The 23,801-nt window shown below is 41.9% G+C and overlaps 1 protein-coding gene and 1 long non-coding RNA gene across 2 annotated transcripts in view; one reads left to right on the top strand and one right to left on the bottom strand.

Annotated features, from left to right (window-relative positions):
* Nucleotides 1–8,583: 8,583 nt before the first annotated feature.
* kcnj4 (potassium inwardly rectifying channel subfamily J member 4) lies at nt 8,584–11,996 on the top strand. The gene is made up of 2 exons (XM_062531965.1): nt 8,584–8,738; nt 9,537–11,996. The coding sequence occupies exons 1-2, from the start codon at nt 8,716–8,718 to the stop codon at nt 11,137–11,139; spliced, it is 1,626 nt and encodes a 541-aa protein (XP_062387949.1). The 5' UTR covers nt 8,584–8,715; the 3' UTR covers nt 11,140–11,996.
* Nucleotides 11,047–23,801, bottom strand: part of LOC134076759 (uncharacterized) — a 19,994-nt gene continuing 7,239 nt past the window's right edge. The window contains exons 2-3 of the long non-coding RNA XR_009938625.1: nt 11,334–11,542; nt 11,047–11,107 (exon numbers count right to left, since the gene is read on the bottom strand). This is a non-coding gene — a long non-coding RNA (uncharacterized LOC134076759). The remainder of the gene's footprint in view (nt 11,108–11,333; nt 11,543–23,801) is intronic.

Here is a 23,801-nt window from a genome sequence, read left to right as displayed (position 1 = left end):
AAACTTTATTACCATTACCTGAATGATTCAGCACCTAGTCTAACTAGTATTAGCGTGTAGTTCCAATCCATTTCTTTACTGGCTAGCCTATAGTTCCAATAGTTACCTACCCATTCTAGAAATAAGGAGCTGGGCTAGCATGCAGTAGCCTGAAAGTTGTGGATTCGATACCCGGCTTCCACTGATGTGCCCTTGAGCAAGGCACTTATCCCGGAGTTGCTCTGGGTGACAATGGCAACTTATAATGTAATTGACATGTGTGTGTCGCCTTGGATAAAAGTGTCCAATGAATGGATGTGATGAAAATGTAAATGCAATTTGGCTGTGAGGATTGGTGCTGAACACTAGAGGGTAGTGTTATTGCATCTTCAGTGCCCTGTGTAAGTTTGTTAAGATGTGTTGCCCTTGCTGTTTGTAATATTATGCCTTGATGAGGGAGATGATGTTTGACCTGATGACTTTTTCATCAGTATTTTTTACTGATTATGAGGTATGTTCAGGTAATTTGCAATGTTTTCCCTCCATCAAACTAACATATCCCACTACACAAAGTGCAAAGCTGTTGACCATTATGACTGTAGCATCTCAGATTCCTTCTCCTGTAGAAGGCACTTTTGAACACCTTTTGCACACACACACACACACACACACACACACACACACACACACACCTACATCCACCCAAACTCTGTTGTCTACAGTCCACTGCATCAGCCTCCAAGCTTGCGTCTTTATGCCCATCTATCTTCCGCTGACTAACCCAGCACAGCAATCCTCTTAAGCTCCTGATTCACCACTAAAACCACCTCTCTCCACCACACTGCCCACGGCACTGCTGCACCCCCATACCCCCCCCCCCCCCCCCCACGGGTGGTTTTGGTGCTCTGCCCTGCAGTGTCATATTCCACTCCCTGCAGTCCCTCCTCCGTGTCGTAAGTCACTGGCCTTTGAGCAAATGGAAAATCTTAATGTGGATATCTTAATGATGGCTAAGTCTGTGATGCTCCCATACAACAGTAGGAAGCAGTGAGATGACTACATTAGGACTTACAGTTGACATTACAGCTTACAGCTACAACTAACAGGTGTACCTGTAAATATGATTGTTTGATATCAAAGACAGGGACGCCATCAGTTTTTTATTTATTTTTTGATTTTATTCCTCACGTCACTGAGTCACCAGTCACATCAACAGAGCTCAAAGCAAAGTATCTGAATGTGAAAGAAAGGCTGTGTATTTGGACTGACAGAGACATTTTGGAAGAAAGACATGAGATTGCTGCATAGTATACATATCTATAAGAGAGGGAGCTGCCACCTGCCAACCTATATCAGAAGGCTGTGGGAACTAATCCGGCATACAGGGATGATTACTGGCTATAAATACAAAACAAACTCTGACGAGTCACAGCCCTCTCAGCCTCCTTATGGGTCACGGTTCTCACGGGCCAGTGCTTTAGACGCCTCACAGCTTCATCAGAGCTGTTGTTTTGAACAGTGCTGTATACGTCTTATAAGTCATAATTATATGTGAATCTGCATTGCACTTTCTCCCCTGACTGTCCTCTTGTCATGCAGACATACACTGTACTACTGTGGAGAAAACAGGTGCCTCTGTGTGCCTGCTCTGTCTGCTGATGAGACTTGCAAAGAATCGTGTTTCTGCGGGACTCATTTTTTTCTCCTCTCAAACAGAAATGCCATCAAAATAATTACTTCTGGTGAGAATGAATATTCAAGTATTGGACTCATGAACAGTTTCTCGTAACAATGTGCTTGAGTTGACTTAGCTGTTAATTAAACCCTCCCTTCATCTTCAGGGTTTACTTTTGACTCAATCAGTTCCTTGTTTGAGCCCACAACACCCGGTTTATTTTTGCAACCATCCCATAGTGCAAATATACACACACATTACCCCCCACCCACCAACTGATTTTGAATTATCCTAGTTCGTACCCCAACCTGCAATCACCTTTTTTTCCCATTTCACCATCTCTCCTAGGACTTTCCACCCACCCAACTACCATGTGGCCTGAAAGTGTACTATAGAAAGACACACTCCCACCTACCATTCACAGTAATAAAAAGCATTTGAAATAAGTCCCCTCTGCTGCCTAGGATGTAGACTAGAGGCAGTGAGAAGGGGAGAGGGTTTGCAAAGAGGAATGGTTTCCATAGAAACTGTTAGCAGCACAACATTTGCAGCATTCACACAGAGAGAGAGAGAGAGAGAGAGAGAGAGAGCATAAACATTATGAAGAAAATTACACTGGGAAAGTAATCTTACCTAATTATCTGTCCATTGTCATTTCACTGGAATACAATTATCAGTTCCAGGCTGACCCAAATTACTTCTAAAGTTCACCAAAGAATTGAACAAAACAAGAACTGGATGATTTATTAAGATACTTTGAGAAAAGATTTTCATGCTGGCTGACAAGTACATTGGCTTACTTTATTATACTATTAAGTAATCAACTAATGAAAGTATTTCAATTGGTTTTCTTTCTACTTAAAAAAAACGCTTTCTCTCGAGGAATGAGCAACCTATTAAGATGTTCTTGGAGAACAACTTTGCTGTGGTTTTGTGTTCTTTCCCCCACAGGGTACCCAGGAGCTTGCACATTCAGTGTTGATGCAGAGTGGTGTTTGCATTTGAAGGCTAACTGGCTTTGACATGGTCTCTGCATGCTGTGGGAGAGAATTTGGCTGGCAGCGAGGTCGTCGGCGAGAAGGAATGTCCGCGAAAGGATGAGGTGTGTGAAGCCAAATAGACAACTGGTGGCAGGGTGAAGGAACACGGTTATTGAAAATAGAAATAATAGTAATAATAATAATAAAAAAATGCCCTCGTTAAATACACCCATTCAACTTCACACTGTCTTAATCTGGACAGTTATAACTCAAAACCTGATGGAAGTCATGGAACGGGTTACTTCGGGTAAATTATCACGAGGACTTGGACTACCTAGGCCAAAACATTGACCATTATTCCACTACAATAGCAGGCATGCGTCACCGCGCACACACCTACTCATGCGGGCACACAACCGCACTGAGAGGAGAACATAATCAAAGTGACAAGCATCCCCCCCTCCCTCCCGGTCTACCCACGCCGTGTCGAGACGCGATTGACACAGCATTTCCAAATATCAGCGCAGGATTCCGCCAAGGAGAGTGCGCACGGGTACTAATTACTGTGGGAAGAAGTCGTTGCAGTTTCGGCGAGGAACTAATCGTGGAGATACAGCATAGCCTATACTGCAATTCATTACTTTCGTATTGAAGTTTTCGGAAAGACTGGCGCTAGGATTTTCGTTCCAAATGAAAACGAGGATGTATATGGAGAAAAGTGTTGCAGCAGCTCGATACACTGTACATTAACGGCAAGTGGATTTTATTTATTAAAGTGGAAAATAAAAAGTGCATCCAAAAGCGCGCATCTAGGTAAGTTTGCATGTTGTATTTACTGAAAGGGGCTGGTTATGGAAATTCATGGTCAAGTTTTAAAAAAGTAGAGATGTATGGTTGGTTCCCTGTTGACTACTGCTTTAATATGGTCACTGAATTGCTCCCAATTCCATCACTGTTGAGGAATTATGTTTTCAATCTGAGGCTACAATAGCCTGTGACTAAAATTCGGTTTTGAACTGTCCTTTTTACAACTTCGTATGACATTAAAGCCACTTCTGTTTGTTACAATACATTTGCGTTGTGGCCTTGTGAATAGCCTATAGCCTATCCTATACATATCAGGCTATGCTATTTCTTTGGACGAAAGTCTGAAAACAAAACGCAGCAAGGGTATTTGCAGGTGAGTGCGAGATGGACAGAATACAGTATACCGTGCGAGTGTCACAAAAAGTTGTTGTAAATAATGAAACGAAAACATAATCCCCGCGCCGCAAGCGTCCTGGCGTTCTTGAGCATCTGGCAGATTTACAGGGATTTGCCTCAAAATAAAAGATGGGCACCAACTTCATAACTTTGCCATGCCTCTAAGTTAGTCCGTTCCCCAGGATAAAATGGTGAGCGCTAGTGGCCTAAAAAAACTAAATGTGTTCTTCAGTTCGGAATGATGGAACAGCTCAGGGAACCGACAATAACATGACAAGGGATGTTTGAGCACAGACTTGTTATTGTTATATTATATGGTCTATTCTCAAAGCAACTGATAAAGTTGTCAGTAGGCCTAGCCTACTCGTTGTCAGTTATGTAATGTTGATAATTATCGATCAATAACAGTGTTGTGATACATGTCTTTATTAAAGGACTCAACTGGAAAAAGTGGGTCTTGAACCATGACGCACGGCCTGATCAATTACTACTTATGAGGGATGAGACAGGACGATGCTGATGACTAACCGTATTTAGAACACCTAAGCCCATAAACAAATACCCTTTCCCATGCAATAGCACAGAGTAAAGCAGTCATACCTGTGCTCTTAAAAAGTCTGTCAATGCAAGCACATGCTGTAATATTGTTGGTGAAATCACAAACAAAGCCATGTCCTAACTTTATTGCAACAGAATGAAGGCCAATATACACCTTGCCATTTATTTATTAAAACAAGTAAGTTGCATGTTTATCCTATGATGAATTATTCGATTGGTAAAACTAGAGAGTTATTGTTGTTAATCAGAGCAATGTGGTGTCATTCCCTGCAGATGTAACATCACAAAACCAAATGCATATCTGCTTGTTCCCTACAAATCTGATCCAGATCCAAACCTTGACTAGCAGTTAGGTGAACCTGGCATCTGTTTGTTGTCCCACAACACTGAGGGAGACATTTTAAGATGTCACCTGCTTTGGACATCATGTTTTAGATGAGATGGGAGCACATACACACAATTACTGACACACACACACACACACACACACACACACACACACACACACACACACACACACACACACACACACAATTACTGACACAAACAAACACACACACACACACACACACACACACACACACCAGTTGAACTGTTATGTCTGAGCATCCCAGACAGCGAGAGAGACAGGGAGAAAGTCTTCTACTGTAGTCTGAGGTAGGATTAGTCGTTTCTGTGTTGTGTAAGGTTCACTGGACTTCCGTCTGACATTCACTTCCAACAGTTAAATCTACTAAGGCTACTTTTTGGGATTACAGCAGACCCCTTTGCCCCCTTACCCCCCACCCCAATTCCTGTCCCCCTCCTCCCCCCAGACTTCTGATGACTGTCACCTGTTTCATGCATAATTAGGCCTTTGTGAATCACCACTGATTCTGTTGACTTCTCTCTCTCTCTCTCTCTCTCTCTCTCTCTCTCTCTCTCTCCCTCTGACTCACCTGGTGGAGAGCTCTCACATCCCCCCTAAAACGTGTCTCTAGTGGCTCTCTCCTTCTCCACTCCAGCGCACTTACTCCAGTGCGCGGTGTGTTGGCTGCCACAGGCTAGCAGAAACTGGTTCCTATGGAAACCACTCACTGCCCCTGGTGCCTGCTGCTCAGTGTGAGCACCTGTGATACTGCATGTCATGTCTGTGGGCTTGGAGACCCCAGGTACCCTCAAAGAGAGCTGTGGCCCAAGGTATTGATTTTAGGGTCAGAAGCTGAGGTCATGTGATGTGTTCATGCTTTTGAATAGAAGTACATTGTGCACATGCTGGATCAGATTGAATCAGATGAAGACTGGGAAAAGTGTGTTAAGTTTAGCTCGATTTTTTTGTGAAATGATTTGGTTGAACTTTAAGTGGACAAACAGGAAGATTCTGAAATCCGTGCGTCAGGGAGAAGCGGAAGAGCAGTGAAGGTTACGGTGGAGTTTTCAAGAAATCTCAGTATTGATATGTGTCAGTGGAGAACGTACGCTAAAATATCTTCCACATAAATAAACCTTTGGCTTATGACCTTAGAGTTCAAGTTCACAACACTGCACCTATGTGAGTCTCCTCTTCTGAGTGTTCTCTCCACAAACAATCAACTTGGAAAGAGCTCTTAACACCCCGCCAATTCTCTACAGGATGGTTATATCCTGTTCTGTTCAAGAGAGAAATAATATTCGCAAGGAGACAATGACGGGCTTGGTGGGTGGGTTAAAACTGGATGAAATATTAAGTGCTGAGCCAAGGAAACAAGCTCTTTTCCATCACATCCACATGAAGAGAAGCTTTAAATGATCATATTTCAAATGTTTCCTGCCAAGTTTATGAAAAACCCTTGCATCACTGGACAAGCCTTTCTTTCTGAAAATATTTAGTATGAAGTATTATATGCATAATGCAACTATAAGGATTAACTGCATTGTTCACAAAGTCAGCATTGTGCATGCATGGCAATGCTTGTTGTGGAGCAGGTGTTCCAGAGAAGTTTGAAGCGTTGTTTATTGAACACATCAATTTGCCCTTTGCTCCACAATCTTTGACAGACTGTGGCTCAGTGCCACGGTCATTTTGTGCTGCTGGAATTGACAGATGTTTGATACACATCATGATGCAGTAACAGTCATGCAAAGGTCAGCTTGCCCTGTTCAAGCACAGGTAGAAAATGCCTGCTGTCTTTATTGAAGAGAAAACTACATTTGTGTAACAAATGTTAATACTATGCAAGGATAGATGAGATGTAATTGCTATTATATAAGGATTAAAAGAAAGGATTTCTTTTTTTCTCGTTTGGGGCATAAAATTATGCAACAAGGGAAACCTTGAGCCGCTATCTGAAAATGCATTTCTAGCAGATCTGTAGCTCATCCATAGGCTTATATCTATACATCAAGGACTATACGTCCTGTGTGTGATTGTATGGTGTATGATTGATGAGAGTACCTGCTGAAGCAATGTCTCACACACTAACTCGCACAAGTAAGAATTTCATCAGCAGAATTCCTCTAATCCTATAGAGGAAATAGTTTGAACAATGCTGTTTCAATTCAGCCTAATTCAGCCCAACACAAATATCTATGCACCAATTAAGTGCTAAATTTAGATGAAAGATTACAAGTATTCTGGGCATACGCATCCATATACTGTATCCATGTCAGTATTGTATACAGGGCAAATTTGTGTCACTTCAGTCACCTTCACCTCATCTAACCCAGAAACTCTCTCCTAAACATAATATCACACATGAATATTTAAAATATGATATGATAGTGAGACAGCAACACCAGATGGTCATGGGGACTTTGCGAGGAGAGAGAACAGTATTTGGAATGGTGTCAAGTCTGTCTCCTTCCATCTTACATAAAACAAGCTGGAGCCTAATGCCAAAAAAGATCATCCTTTAGCAAATTACCACCCATATGCTTTTAAGTGTTCTGATATATACTGAACGGCTATACTGATAGACCCAGCTGAATAGCACTATGTTGCAAACATACATACGATGCATATTATACAGAACACACATCATATTTTATTTTACTTTATGGAGAAAACCATGCAGGCTCATTTTTGCTCGGTCCATGTGAGGGGCTATCACTGAGTGTCACCAGAGTGTCTGGCCTCAAATACTAAGGAGGACATTTACCTACTTGGTGTACTGCTTTGGTTTTCCAGTCTCAAGTCTTTGGTTTCCAGGGAATCTGCAGTTCCACTTGATCAAGTCAGTCATTGAACAGATAATATGTAAAAGGCATAATGAAAGATCTGCATAACAGAGACTGACTGTTTGGTAGATAGTATAAAGGACATGTTGCTTTAACAAACAGACAACTGTATTTTACTGTTGCAATATATTGTTGAAGACTCTCTCTCTCTCTCTCTCTCTCTCTCTCTCTCTCTCTCTCTCTCTCTCTCTCTCTCTCACACACACACACACACACACAAACACACACACACACACACTCACTCACTCACTCCTGACACACCATGTTGATGGAGATCAGAAACTCAGACTAGAAACATCACCAAACTGCTGGCAAATCCTTGACAAACCAGGACAAGAACAATATTGGCAAACTTTTTATTTTTTAATTTTTGTGCAGTTCAGTCCAAATTACAGACCTTCCTTGTTGTGTTTCACTAGTCTTTTATACATTTAAAAGAATAATCTTTTTCAGTTCTGTAGGTAGTTTCACAATCACGGCAAGCACTTCACAAATATTTAGAAATACTGTTGGTGAAAAACAACATCTGTTCCTCTCGAACATACCTATTGCATTGGAAATACATATATCTAAGAAGATCCATTTCAAATTCAATTTCAACTACTTTTATTTTTAGCCTTGTGACACAAAACAATGTGAAACCACCCTTATTTCCATTGTTCAATTACACCTTGAATTACCTTAAAATACTCCAGTGAATGATTGTGAAGATAACACGAGTTAGACTGTAATGTTGACCAACAATGGAGCCACCTTGGTGAGCCACTGGGTCAGAAAAGATGACAACTTTTGTTTGTCTTATAACTTGCACTGAATATTCTTTGGGTGACATAATTCATTCCAGTTGATGACTGGTTTTGATGGCATTTGTAAATGCAGAGATTAGAATACAAAAATTAAAAGATTTCAGGAAAGATTTTTCATGACTTGTGCCTGGAATGATGGTTATGGCCTTTCTCCCTGTCTGTTTACCCAGGGTTCACTTAAGAGAAGGCTGCCTATGTGGTGTTAAGTGGTGACAATGCCGATACCCAATCTTTGGGTGTAGACTGCACTGCAGCATCAGCTACACAGACACATTTTCACATTCCCCAGTCCATTAGGAGCCGGCCGATCTCAAATGCCATGGGAACGGCACGGGCAGACAGGTAAGTGGCCACGGCAAAATTGAGTATCAAAGTCTAAAATTCCGCATGCATGGAAAAATTGTGTGTCATGCTGAACCGTGTCATGTGTGAATCATCTTGCGGAAGTGATGTTGCCCACAAGAGCTAAGGTAGGAGCTTGTTGTGGTGATGGGTTTATTTTGGCTCCCATATCAGAATGGCCCCAAATGATGGAGTGCTCTGAAAGGGAGGTGGGTGGAAGGAGATGGGACGGGGCATCAAGAGACCCGGCTCAGAAATAATCCCTAAATCTGAGCTGACCGCAATCCCTCCCATGTAGCTAAACACAACTCACCTTCCACAGTAATCCCGTCTAAAGGAGATAGGTGAGAGAGAGGTAGCCATTGTGGGTATTTGCAGGTAGCTCAGGTCTATGTGAAAGTGAATGGGGTCAAGCCAACAACAAAAAAAGAGGTTGAATGATGTCTGTGTTTACCTCCTCATTCTCTTTCTCTGTGATGGAGAGACTGAATGTAATGGAGTGAAGTAGCAGACTACCTCTCAGCTCCTGGTGAGGGGGGGGGGGGGATGAGTCATACTTTATCTTTCTCCTTAGAGCTAGCGTGCTATGCATAGTCTTTTGTGTCATTTGAAGGGTGCGCTGGAATGCACGAGGAGGCCAAGACGATTATGTACACTGCTCCTCCAAAATCTGTCCCCTTTGTTTTGCTAACCTATACCAGTGCAGTGACCCTCTTCAGTTCTCCAGAGTGTTCACTTTTATGTTTGCACCCTTCCTCTACTTTGTTCTAAATGTATCTTCAATGTATGTATCTCTAGGTACTGCATTGTACTGCCAGATGAGGACGGTCTAAAAATATCCACCCTCGGGCTTCACAATGGTAGCAGCACCCCGAGCCGTAACTTGCTCTCGCCAGGGGGATCGGATGTCTTAGGGATGGGAGGGGGCCTGGGTGGCCGAGGCATGGGGAGTCCCTACAACGGCAAGATCCTGACCACCGGTGCCAACCAGCTCAGGAGCCGCTTCGTCAAGAAGAACGGCCAGTGCAATGTGGTGTTCAACAACATGGACGACAAGCCCCGCCGCTACCTGGCGGACATTTTCACCACCTGCGTGGACATCCGCTGGAGGTACCTGTTCCTCCTCTTCTGCTCCACATTCCTGATCTCCTGGTTTGTGTTCGGAGTGATCTTCTACTTTGTGTCTTTGGCCCATGGAGACTTTGACGAGCACCTGAGAATAGTCTCCGCTCCAGGAGTCGGGGGTGGGTTGGGGACTGGTGTTGGGGGAAGGGTTGTTGAGCAGAGAGAGTGGAAGCCCTGCCTCTTGCATGTCGAAGGGTTTGTTGGGGCCTTTTTGTTTTCCATTGAAACACAAACCACAATTGGCTATGGGTGGCGTTGTGTGACCGAAGAGTGCCCGGTGGCTGTTGTCACAGTTGTGGTTCAGTCCATATTGGGCTGTATCATAGACTCCTTCATGATCGGTACCATCATGGCAAAGATGGCGCGGCCTAAGAAGAGGAACCAGACGCTGATGTTCTCCAACAACGCCGTTATCTCCCTCCGCGACGGCAAGCTGTGCCTGATGTGGCGTGTGGGAAACCTGCGCCGTAGCCACATTGTGGAGGCCCATGTTCGGGCCCAGCTCATCAGGCCCTACGTGACCGCCGAGGGGGAGTTCATCCCTCTGGAGCAGACTGACCTCAACGTGGGCTATGACACGGGAATAGACCGGCTTTTTCTCGTGTCGCCTCTTGTGATAGTCCACGAAATCGATGAGGACAGCCCGCTCTATGGCATGAGCCGGGCCGACCTGGAGTCAGACGAGTTCGAGGTGGTGGTCATCCTGGAGGGCATGGTCGAGGCCACGGCCATGACCACCCAGTGCCGCAGCTCTTACCTGTCCAAAGAGATCCTCTGGGGCCACCGGTTTGAGCCGGTGATATTCGAGGACCGAGACCGCTACCAGGTGGACTATGCACGGTTCCACAAAACCTACGAGGTTTCCTCCACGCCACATTGCAGCGCCAAGGAGCTTGCAGAGGCTGCGGAGCACCGCTCCTCAGCCTCCTCCCGCTCCGCGTCCCCCGTTAGCGTTAGCCTAGCGGCCACCCAGAACCGCCTGATGCCCCATTCCCCCAGCGCCTTCTGCTACGAGAACGAGATCGCCCTTTGCATTGCTGGGGAGGATGATGATGAGGAGGAGGAGGACGAACAGCCAAAGCAGATAGATGTTGTAGACTCTGAGACTGATAGGATTGCCATATCCAAAGACTTCCAGAAGATGTTCCAGGAGACTGGATCAACGTCATCTGGCAACAACACGCTTTTAGACACAGTCAATCAGATAGAGTTTGACATTCTTCAGACTTCCATTCCTCTTGATCCTGTAACATACAAAAGTGAGCCAGAAATCTGAGGTCTCAACAGCAGGTAAAGTTAACCCTACCCTAATTACCCTAATTACAATTCCAAACACAAATCTTCCTGACCTCAAGACTCAAAATATAAGAAAGCAAACTCCCCACTTTTAGGAGTGAGGAGGTAGCTCTTGTGACAGTTTGCACATTTAACTTGTTACTCAACACTGTAGGACAAACAGAAAAGACAAACCTTGTCTTGAGTTGTTGAGTTCTTCAGTGTACAGTACATGCTTGAATTTTAGGAGTGATTCACTTCGCAGTTGAAGGAAGCCACGATATGATTACAGACTGGCCCTCCCCGGTCTCATCCATCTTCATATGAAGAGGTGAATAGCCACCTTAGATGAAGAGACGTGGTTCTGAGATGGAAGTAGGCAGCCATGGCGATGACTCAGTCACCTAAAGGGCAAGGTAAATGAGTCGCCAAGGCATGAATATGGAGGAAATGTTAGACAAAACCAAATGAGGACATATTGCACTCGAAGGTAGATCTTCAGAGAAGATACTCAGGGTAGTTTTAAAAAGACATTGATCTGTCAATACTAAACGCTGTGTCTCCACAGCTGGTAAGTACTGTATTAAGGTCTATTTATGGCATTTGCTTGGAGTAATTCTTTCTGATCTTCTTTGTTTTGTTCTGCACAAGCAAAAGAGAGATCATGACATACGATAGAAGATATGAATCACTCCTTCTGTGAGAGGACAAAAACAACCATTTCAACCAGGACTTTTATCATATAGATGAGAGACAAAGAGTGAAAGAGAGCATTGTTTTCTGATTCTAACAGCTAAAACAATTCGACAAGCCTATAGACATTGTTTTCCAGTTGTGTTTCTTTCAGACTGACTACATTTAAATGAGCATCTCTGATTTCTTGATATTATATAAAAAACATGGTTGACACCATTGACAGTGTCTTCCTGGAAATGAATGTTTTTTTTCTTTACAGGGATTATTCTTTAATGGCAACTACTTAGCTCTCAAAATGTTTCTGGTCACTGTTATTTTGTGTCTGGTGATGAAAGCCAACATGCATATGTGTTTATGTAATGTGGGAGCGTTTAAAACAAAACTAAAACAAACCATCTGAAAGCAGCTGGGCACAGTCAGAGAGATTCGTTGTAGTGGTACATTACTTAAGAAAGATAACCTTTTGATATTTCAAGAAAGAAGGTGAAAGCTTTGTTCAGATGAGGAAAAACAGTGGCAGGACACTTCCGATTAATTAACACAATCAAAACAATTTTGTCCATATTACTTTAAAGTCTTTGCTCAATGTGTAATTGTTTTTACTATGTTTTACTATGTCTGTATTTAGTAAGGAGTCTAATTCTGTTGAAGAATGTATTTGGACACAGCCATGTCTAGACAGATGAGGGTAATGCAGTCTGTGACTGAATTTTGTTTTGCTTTGTATTATTTTTGTACTGATGAAAATGGTTGTTGGGGGAAACAGGCTTTTTACTGTTAAAATGACAAGATCGGTTTGGCTCATGTTATGCTCATTTCTCATTGAGTTCACTTCTTGTATTAATTTTCTTTGGGCAGATATTTTTAATATTCTATATTTCTTGAATCAGTTTTGCGTTTTTGCTTTTGCACCTGAAAAAAATACATGTTTTTCAGTATTGGAGTGAGTGACCAGAATTCAACATGTATAAAACCATTTTAAATTTAAGCTGTACTAAGGCTTATAGAATTCATTTGAAAACGTAACATTTTAACACACACAAACGTTAGGTATTTGCTGTGTATTTATCTATTTGGTTGTTTTTTTTAATTTATTTTATTGGTCTCCCTTTCTGATCAGATATTGGTGGCCTGCAGTGGAGTGTGTTTGCTTCAACCAAGAGAAGTTAACATGCATTAGAAATGATTTCACAACAAAAATACTTGTATAAACTGAAGAGCTGACTACACATATACCACCTTACTACTGTACATCTGATCTGTTATGACTTGGTTTCTGATGTTTTGTTTGGGGGGAGGGAGAGGGAGGATCAATCTCCCAATCAATGGACGAATGACATGGACTAAACGTTAAACCTTTAGATAAGAATGAAACAAATGAATTAAAACCGTTATTTTGCGCTTTTTTTTCAGGAAATATGTAAACGGTGTTTTCTTGCTTTAATACTTGACCATTAGTGTACCAGTGAAATCCATGCATGGAGTAACATCCTCAAACCAAAAGTTACTCAACAATGGCTCGGCAATAATTTAAAAAAAATGTATGACTTGAAGAAAGATTACAAAATACCTGTAAGCACTTTATTCCTTATGTACTTATATCCTCTGATATAAAATATGACAATAAATATTTAATATGGGAATGTTTAAAAACTGTTTGGTGGCTTGCATTTGTAAACACACATTTCCCTTAGTGCTCTGTCAATAAATGTTTCTATACTCCTAATTAAATTCCATATAATATTAGCAAAAATAGTTTATTATAATGAGTTATAATTGAATGGAACCAATTTTAGGCTCTCTTGGTTGTCTCCCCCATTTTCCTTTACAGAGTCCATTTTGGCATATGCACGAACAAGACAATGGAAATGACTAATTGTATTGGTCAGTCAGTTTGAACAAAGTGCTTCACCATCGATAACATCGCCTCGGGTGATGCAAATCAGAATCCATTATGTAACACATTTACACACACATTGAACAGAAACAAAACACAAGCTAGCCTACAGATCCCTCCGTGTGTCCATTTTACAGAGGTTTTTATGTTTCAGGTAGGCTGGGAACAAAGAAGCTTAGAGCAAAATTGCAATCTATCATAAGTGATTGCATAAGCCTTGTCATAAGTTTTCAAAAGTATGTTATTTCTGTTATATCTTCCAGTATGAAAATAATGACGATAGCTGGGAGGCCATGAGCGGGCATGTGATTTGACCTGGTGTCCCTTTGGTTGCCACCAGATGGCTCTACAGACATTCGAATCAAGCTTTACCCCTCTTCCCTCACTCAGGCCTCTAGAGCACATACCCCCTCTAGTGGTCAACTAATGTTTCAGATATGGGGGAGTCTTGGATTAAATCATATAATAGGAGAAATGGAGCCTGCTGAAAGCTCTGTGAAAGCCTGATGTGTGATATCGAGTGTTTGGCAGCAATTGGTTTTTCACCAACTGTAGTATGCCTCTCTAATGCATGAGTACATCCCCATTACTTTGGAACGGTGAATAATGTGCTGGATCATTGTGTGGCTTTGGTTCCATGTACATCTAAAAGAATTATGTAGCAAGGAAAAGTCCATTGCCATGCATAGACCAAGAGATTAAAGGCTCAGGAAACCATTGCTGGTGTTTTGACTTAATTATAGCTGATTGGAGCTCATCTCAGGTCGACATATTTGTATCGTTCTTTATTCTACTATTTTGAGATTCTGGATTTTTGTTTTTCCTGTAAACTGTAATAATCAACATCAGAATAATCAAGATTAAAACAAAAAGAAGGCTTGACATATTTCATCAGTATAATGAATTCAGATTATATGAAAGTTTCACCTTTCAGAATAAATCCCAGGGGGAAAAAAATACTTTTCCATGATATTCAAATTTTTTAGATGCTTTGTGTTACTAATGAGATATGTAACTTGTCTTTTGATGTTCCAGTCTTTTACCCACATCTTTATCACCTGGGTTTGTATGTTATGGGGAGTAAAGTAATTTCATTCACAATACTGGATATAGTTGGTTTACCATGATGAACACAAATGTACTAAAACAAATGGTCCAAATACTTTGGAAACATTTGGAAATATTTTGCGTGTATGTGTGCATGCATGTGTGTATGCGTGTGCATTTTAGCATGTTTTCTTGACTTATTGAAAACTAGGATGTTTGTGAGCAGACCATCCCATTAAATGTAGCCTACAGAGTTGAGGTTGGTGATAAAAGTTGAAAAGAAAGGGCTGGTCGTGGGTTGGGGCTGAAAGCTCTGATCTTAGCTGTCACAGTTGACATCTGGTGACCTTTCACTGAAGACCCCAAGCTCATTTCAAGAGCAAAGAGTGAGATGGGGAAGATGAGGGAAATATATAAGAGAAAGCATGCAGGCAGTACTGCTGTAGCTCAGTACAAGTGAGGCTGCATGTCAACCTCTCAAACATGGTCTGCCCGCCAAACATAGTTATGGAGCACTCCATTTAATTAGCTGTTCCGAGCTGATACATGAGTGTTACGAAGCCACCCATTGGGAGTTCTGTGCTTACAGGGGATAGAACCGCTTGAAAGCAAGATATGAAGTGACATATTGTGTTTTGTACTTTCCCGTCACTATTAAAAATATCTCTGCAGATAACTGGAATGACATAGGATGGTCAGATGATTCACAGAAAAAGAGGAACCAGAACCAATTGTGTACATCCTGAAAAACCTGCAAGCCTTGTCTTCTGACTGTGAAGTTGTTATAAATAGTCCAAATTATATTGTAACTTTAGTTTTTGTGTGTAAACTGTTGTATTTTACTTAATAATCAGGCATTGCTTCAAATGAAAAAGAAGCCACATTTACAGTTTTTGTTTATCATTATTTGTTATGAACCTCATGGAAGCATAGTAATGTATGAGTCAAGAGATTGTGTGATCAAAATGATGACTTTTAAACTTTTTGCCCTTTAGAACAAATCTGACATTTTTAGACATTGCAGAAAAAATGAATGAATGAACTACTAAAGTATAATCACATTTTCCTGTGTTGAATTGATCCACAGATAGGAAAATTGACTGTGAGACTCTGGAAACATGAAGTGGTCTTATTTCTGCAAATATAGTATAAGCTGATACAACTTTGATGGAGTGCCACTACAAAAAAACAAACAAAAACAAAAACAAAAACAAGAAAATGTTCACTGCTCCAGATGTTGTTGCATCATTCCGGATAACCATTCTATTGATATGCTGTAATTTACCGTATATTTATTTAGAGCTGAATATGAAGTGACATGTTTAGAAGTCACCCAGAATGTATGTGATATGAAGAATGCTGACACACGACTTATCACAAAGGTCCCATGCAGAGACAACTGGAACTTGCAGAAGTCACGTGATGGCTAAATTGGAAAACGTTGTGTCGGACAGGCCCAAATCACCATTACGGAGACAGGAAAAACCCCTTTTCTTAAAATAAAGAGGGATAAACTCTTACATTTTTTGAGCTCCTATTCCATAATTAAATCACACAGGCCACTTAATTTTAATGAAGTTAAAATATCATCCTCCATTTTGGTTTAATAAGCCATTTCCCCTTTCTCCTCCATACAGTTCTACACAACCTGCCCCCTCACCCCACCCTTTCCTTTCGACATTTTACAGGGGCACTCACACAATCCATGTTTTGATACTATCTTTGAAAATGGGCTGAAGTTAGACTTTTTAACCTTTGGAAAAGAGCTGGGACATTTCACCAGACAGATAAAAAGGTTTTGGTGGCAGGGGAGCCAATTCACAGCCCCAGGCCTCCAGGCTATCAGCTTTATTAGTTGGTGGGCTCGGTTTGTGGGCTGGTAAAAAGAGGGGGGATGTGGGGGAGGAGGCAACATGATGGCCATTATGGGTGGTGGTAGTGGGGAGGGAGGGAGGGGGGTCCATAGTGATTCTATTGTGCATTGTTTCTGCTGTGAAATGCCTGTAGTCAACAGAGATTCATTGTGTGACCCATAACTGCCCACTGCAGTGCTAATTATGGGCTGGGTTTGCCTCCATCACTCACCCCTTTTCCATCTCTCTCTCTCTCTCTCTCTCTCTCTCTCTCTCTCTCCCTATCTCCCTCTCTTTCTCTCTTTTTTGTCTTCTTTCCTGTTAGTCTTCACCCCTCACCCGTCTCTCTCTGCCTTGGGTCCATGACTGGCCGGTGGCTTCCTGTTGTGGTCCCGCTCAGCGCTGCTCCCTGACAGATCCTGACGACCCTCCATCACTTTTTCCTGCTCTTTGTTGCTCTGTGATCCCAGTGATTCATGTCTGTGACATGTCCCCCCATTCCTTCATCTATCCTCCAGCCCTAAAGTGCCCCAAAATACCCCCGCTCACCCATTAATTCTGCAGCTGTGGGCGACTGCAGTGACATCTCTCTCTCTCTCTCTCTCTTGCTCTCTATCTATCTTGCTCTCTATCTCTCTTTCACTCATCTTCTCCATTCTTTTTTTGGCTGTCTATGTGGTTTAAACTTTTTCTTCTATTGCCATTCAGTAATGCTAAGCCTATACCAGTCAGGTCCAAACCAGCTTTCTGTCCGTGGCTGTCCCTCTCGTTGGTTTCCTGTGGGTCTCTGACCCCCCCTCCTACCCCTCTCCTCTCCTCTCAGGTGAGACACCACACGTATACGGTTTCAGATTCCCCACATACTTTCAGGTGAAGGGGGAGGCTGAGCTGAGCGAATGTGGGCCGCTCCTCCCTGTTTACCTGCCCCTGTGTCTCACCCACCGGTCAAACATATTTCAATTGAATAACGTCTCATTTGAGTCAAACATTTGTAGGTGAAACTCTGCCTGATGAAGGTCTAACGACCGAAAGCTAGCACTCAGTGCACAAAGACTTGAAGTGTGCGGATTCTTCTTTAAAATATCCAGTTTACTCTTAATCCTGCACCTTTCAGGTGAAAGTAAATAACATGGAAATTCCTCACAAGTCCCTCTAGAAGGAAGAATGTTTCTACATTAGTATATGACTGGTTATAATGAGATTCCAGACAGAGCAAATGGCATATTCAGTGATGCCACCCATTCATTCATAACTTTATCTTTTAAGAAACAAATATGGGGAGCTCTATAAGTCTGACATAGTTAATTAGGTCAAGTTAAATTAGATTACATATTCACCAAGAGAAATCAGGTATGCTAGATCACCCGTTGATAATAACAGCGAGGAACATCTTTGTATATTTTCTTCAAAGAACAATGAGCACAAAAAAGACTCAAAGTCTCAATTCATTAGAATTTTGGCATGCAACAGAAACGCCTGCTTGACACAATGTTTCTTTTTTTCCTCAAAGGAAACAATACAACAGCAAAACAGAGAGGAAGAAAACGCCTACAAGGGTAGAAATGGCTTGTCTTAGATAAAACGAAAACATTAAAATTTCACGACTGAGATTATGACTTTTGCATAATATTCTGCTGTTATTGTCAGCTGCTGCTGTTGTTGTGTCCCCCAAGCAGCATTTTGGTCATGTCAGGCACCACACTTGTCAGATGTTGTTAGTAATGCACACAATCACTGTGAATTTCTTCCTAGCAAACCCCCAGTAAACTTCCCGGCTTCTAGGCATATCTAAGTGTTTCCTTTTGTGTACCTCGCAGCGCAGAACTGTATAAGGCTCTTTGCCATTCTATTCCATCAATTACACAGACTAAATTCCAGTTAACTCATAACTCAACTCATATAATATAATAATGTAGAAAGACATTTGCCATGACATGAAATGTGAAACCAGTCCATTCCATGAGACGTGTCCTTGATTGTGTCTGACTGATGCACTGCAATGTTGGATCAAGTGTGCCGCTAAGCAGCCCAAACAAGTTAGCTATCTCTCCAGACGTCTCTCTCTCTCTCATACTAAGTTACATGTCAACACCACCTCTGTCCACCACCACTGCGACTCAATTTCCAAGCTGTTGCCACTTACTTGTAACTCAAAATAAATGCTAGACTCAATGACATTGATAAAGATGCTTTCCAAAAACGAATTAAATCAATAATTATGCCCCCACTGAAGTGATGGTGTGTGGAAATGCTATCAGCCTCATAAATGCCTTGCTGTAACAGCACATTTTTCCCATTCTGGTGCTAGCGTGGACAGCGAGAGCATTGTTGTGCTTGAATGCACTAGGACTGATGTCATTTCTGCTCAAGACTGTGTCAGTGCTTGTCTGCAACCGTTCTGGAGCCACAGCAGTCGGTCAGCAGGGGAGACAAGCGCTTCCAGTGGGCCGAAATGAAGCCTCCATTACCCAGAAGATTCCATTATAATTACTGGTGCATAGCGAAGGGTAATGTGGACATAAACCTGCGTTCGTGAGAAAATGCGGCAGCAGCACACCAACGAGTGGATGGCCCATTATCAGGGCACGTCTCTGTGCACTATGCAAAACGTACATCACCTATCATAGTATAGCATCAGTATATTCAAGCATGCTTAGCGTTGCTCTGTTGATGGTCATATTCATATGGACATAACAATATGAGTTTGTCCTAAATAAAAACATGTGATTTTCTCTTGGGAGTGTACACTGATCTACACTGATTGTGTGTGTGTGTGTCAAAGAGAATAATGTTCATCTGTGTGTATTAACATACATTTGCATCCCTATATGTTTGTATGTATGTAAGTGCAGCTGTGGTGTGTATAGGTTTTGTGAGTGTCTGAGCGTGGCTGGCTCGGAGAGGCTGTGTGGGAGCAGCTGGGGGCCCTGTGTTTGAACCCGGGCTCACATGGGCCCAGCGCGGGAGGGCCGCGGGGCGAGGAGGCGATGGGAGAGGGGGTTGCCACCGACGAACTCTCCATCTCCCTCTCCCCTTTCATCTCCCCAGCCTGGCCACCAACAACGGGGCCTTTCATTCGGGCATCTCTGTGGCCGCCCTCAGACCCCCCGAGGCCCCCACCCTTTCACGCTGCTTAATTCAATGTTCCGAGAAGAACTCATGATTGGAAAGTGACTCGTTTTTTTTTTTTCTCTCTTTCTCCTCCGTCTTCCTCCGGCTCGTCTCCAGTCTCTCTCGTCTCCCTCTTGCTGACCTACCCGTTCCATGCACGCACACACACACACACACACACACACACACACACACACACACACACACACACACACACACACACACACACACACACACACACACACACACACACACACACACACACACACTGTATGGCAACAACATCTGCAGAAATGCAGGCAAGGAAGGGAATGAGATACACAACAATCTTGCCAGGATGACATCAATGTGTCACGTTCTCAGAGATGGGACAGACCCGCTTCATGGAAAGCAGAGAATGGAGAAATCCAATCCAACAGGTCTGAAGAAACTCTGAAGTTGCTCTGACGTTAAAGGATGTTTTGAGAGAAAAAAACAAGAGTGGCTCCAACGGTATGGGGATGCAACACATGACCGGTGATGAGATATGTAGAGAGCGAACCGGAGGAGAAAGTGGGCAGCAACTGGTGTCTTCTCCTGGCACCTCAGAGAGAGCTAAATCCAGCCTGGACAAAGCTGGACAATCACTAGGCCATGTAGGAGGACTCAGCATCAATACTGACCATGAAATATGAGTGTCCAGTGTTGATTCTTGTAGTACGATCAATCACCATCAAAATGAGCACAAAAATCTCCTTCCCAACCAATTTGGTTTAAATATTACATTATTAGATTAAAAAGAGGCTTAATGGATAAATTGAATTAAAAATGTGTGCTTTTCCAATTTCTCCATTGTTTATTTCATAATAATGACTTATAGTCCAGCCTCAAATCTGTTCAATGTATAACCAAGAACTCAGGAAAGAGCAGTTATCATTCATTAAATAGCTATTGTTGTAAGTTAATAGGGGATCACACTACATCTCAGAGTCTGGATCAAATATTGAGCAATACCGGCTAAATACACAAGAGGGCTCTCAATTGACTCATATCATATCTCACATGAAACACACCAGTTACATCTAATAGATGATAATGAATAATGTCACTATTGCATTAAGAATTATCCTATTAATCTCCCCAAAATAATTTTTTAACAGCTGACAATCAAAGAAGATACCAATTAAACAACGTACTTGAAGAATGAAAGAAAGAAAGAAAGAAAGAAAGTGAAAGAGAAAAGGAAAGACCATCTTAATATGTGGAAATGAAATCTGTTCTATGGGTTGAGTGCTCAACAACATCAACTAAGCTGTCTCTGTCTGGCACACTGTATACAACTCTGCATTAAATGTTCCTAAATGTTCCTAAATGTTCTTACATCCGAAAGTGACATACTGTATTTTGTAATCAAGATCATTAAGAATGTTGCTGACCCTTTTGGCTTTAGTCAGATATGCAGAAATACCAGCCTGGTTAAGTCTTGCTTATGGCTGCAGGTCAGATGAATTTGACAACACACTGCAGAATCTGACACAAAATCAGCCCGAATAGACTAATCTTCTCAAAGATATTCAATTAAGTATTTCCAAATGTCATGGTTGAAAACACGACCTAGCAAACAGCTTGAATAATTGTTAAACTTTTCACCTTTCTGTTTGTGTCTTTTCCAGTCATTTAAGAATTGACACACCATGTAAGTTTTTTTTTCTTCCCTGGAGCACGATGAAAACTGTTTTATTTGAATTACCACCAAAAATGTAATGAATTGCCACAATCCTGTCACCTCACAGGCATCTAAATCAAATGTTTGTCATCAACAGCTCTCAAACCTGATCCAATCAACTGGAGTACAACAATTAAGCTAAATGGTGTTCACCATGGTGTGGAAATGCTATAATATAATAACGTCTTAAACTAAAAGAGCATGTGGTGTTTACAGAAGAAGATACAATGCGTCCTAATGCCTCAGCAGCACCCAGAAATCTTTAACTACAGCCAGAAGGCACATCCACAGTCAGACACATCCGCTCACATGCACTCTGGGAAAGCTCTGGGCAACCCCACAAGCCAGAGACAGTAACGGTTCTAAAAAGGAGAAGAGGCATCTAAACTAACCTCTTTTATCCGCTGAAGGGATAAACAATAACGACATCTCTGAAGAAAGGAAAAACATTGGACAGATACTGTTCTCGACAGTTAAAAAAATGTCATGGGCTATTTCATGCTTTATGTTAGCAATATATGAGTTGTTTAATTCAAACAAAAGTTGATGCAGAGAGTGGGAAAGATCCACTTCAAAAGATTTCAGAATAGCTCCTGCTTGATCAGATTTTAGTGCTCTTAAAGAAATTCTCATTCCTTGTAGAAACAGATCTGTGCTTTTAGTTTTGAGATATAAGAGACCAAGTTACATAAATCCATATTTTACAATTTAATCCAAAGAATCCTTTGGAATATTTGCAAATAATAAATAAACATACAGTAGGTTCCTTCCTATTCATCTGATGCTGAGGCAACTGTGATTGGGCTAGTTTAATGGAAAAGGAATCATGAGGCATATGTCTGATTTATGTCATGATTAGTTTTTTGTTCATTTATCATTCATCCTGATACATGAGCTTTTATAAATTCAAACTGAATTAGGAAATCTTTACAAATAAAAACCATGATCAAATAAATTAGCCTAATTGATGACCAAATGATCAGTCAATTAAAACGTTTGCTTTAAAACATATATTTTTTTATGCAGGTTGACTGACTATCTGAGAAGTTCAACGTGGTCTTGAGGTTTCTCATTTTCATTTGGTCTATAAAAATGGGCCTATATCCATCTTCAAATTTAGGCCCACCATTATAGGCCTACACATCTGTGATTTCATCTTTGTATTTTAGGCCAATCTTTTCTTGTTAAGTTGCCTGCAAAGATGTAAGGTTTCATCTCGGCCGGATCAGACTTGTGCACTCACAGCCTGTCAAATTGAGTATCGAATCAGTCTAGGCCTGATCAGTCTAGGCCTGATAGCCTAGGCCTGAATGACAAAAAACTACACATGATTTTTCATCTGCTCCGTTCTCAGAAGTCGGCTAATGCGACAATATGGGATGGTGCTCTGTGGTAAAGGCTATTTAAACGTCATGATTAAATGCTCAACGACAACAACCGCAAATGGTGTGATATAAGCCACACTTACAACATATGGACTGTCCTGCAAGCAAATACAGTACGACGCCAAGCTAAACAGTCATCTGGCCAGTGAAATGTTGCCAGATAATTCCCCACAGAACCGTAAATAATAGGTGGCGTTAAGTCCTGCTGTAATAGCCAGCTATATTAGCCTAAACTAATTAGGTGCAAATGACAGCCCTTGAGCGGTTTGTTCCCCGTCTCCATCTCAAGAATCGCAGCAGGGGATCTGTTTGCGATGTCATTTACCAGAGAAAGCCTCCAAACAAGGGAACCGCGGCACGGTTCAATGAGGAGCAACAGGCACCGGGGTATAGCTGCACTCATCAGTAAAGCAGGCATCAAAGTTTCTCTTCCTGCCTCCGGCGTGTTAATTATGCGGGGTCACGAGGAACACAGCGTGTGTGTAATTATCAGAGGAGATGTCAGCCGCTTATTCAGCAGGGGTACAGTCAGACACCCGCTCCCACATCCTCATACACAGTGTTACACTGTTCTACCCCCTCCCAAATTCACTCCGACGAACCTCTCTCATTCTGCTTTGTTCGTGTAAGTGACAGTTGCGTCAAAAGGCCTGACATGGGGTTATGCCTGATGACTTTTGATTTCTGGGGTGGGAGGGTGGGGGCATCGAAACTTTTTTTGTGGAATTTCAGATCATTGATTACGCTCCAAGACTCAAAGTCAAAACTAATGAAGCCAATTATGAAAATAGCATGATCAGCATTGCCTCGAATTTTGTGAACTGCCCTATAAAATAAGATGTAGCCAATGTGTTTAAAGCTGGCATTGAACAATCTACACTTGAGTCTTCTATATACAATATAATAAATTGAGCTCTTACCTTTAAACCTTTGAAACTATTAACTTAATTTGTATAGTTAAACAAAAAC

This window comes from Sardina pilchardus, chromosome 3 (genome assembly GCF_963854185.1).
Source record: "Sardina pilchardus chromosome 3, fSarPil1.1, whole genome shotgun sequence".
Lineage (NCBI taxonomy): Eukaryota > Metazoa > Chordata > Actinopteri > Clupeiformes > Clupeidae > Sardina > Sardina pilchardus.
The sequence above is the reverse complement of the archived record's forward strand: the minus strand, read 5'-3'. Positions and strand labels throughout refer to the sequence as shown.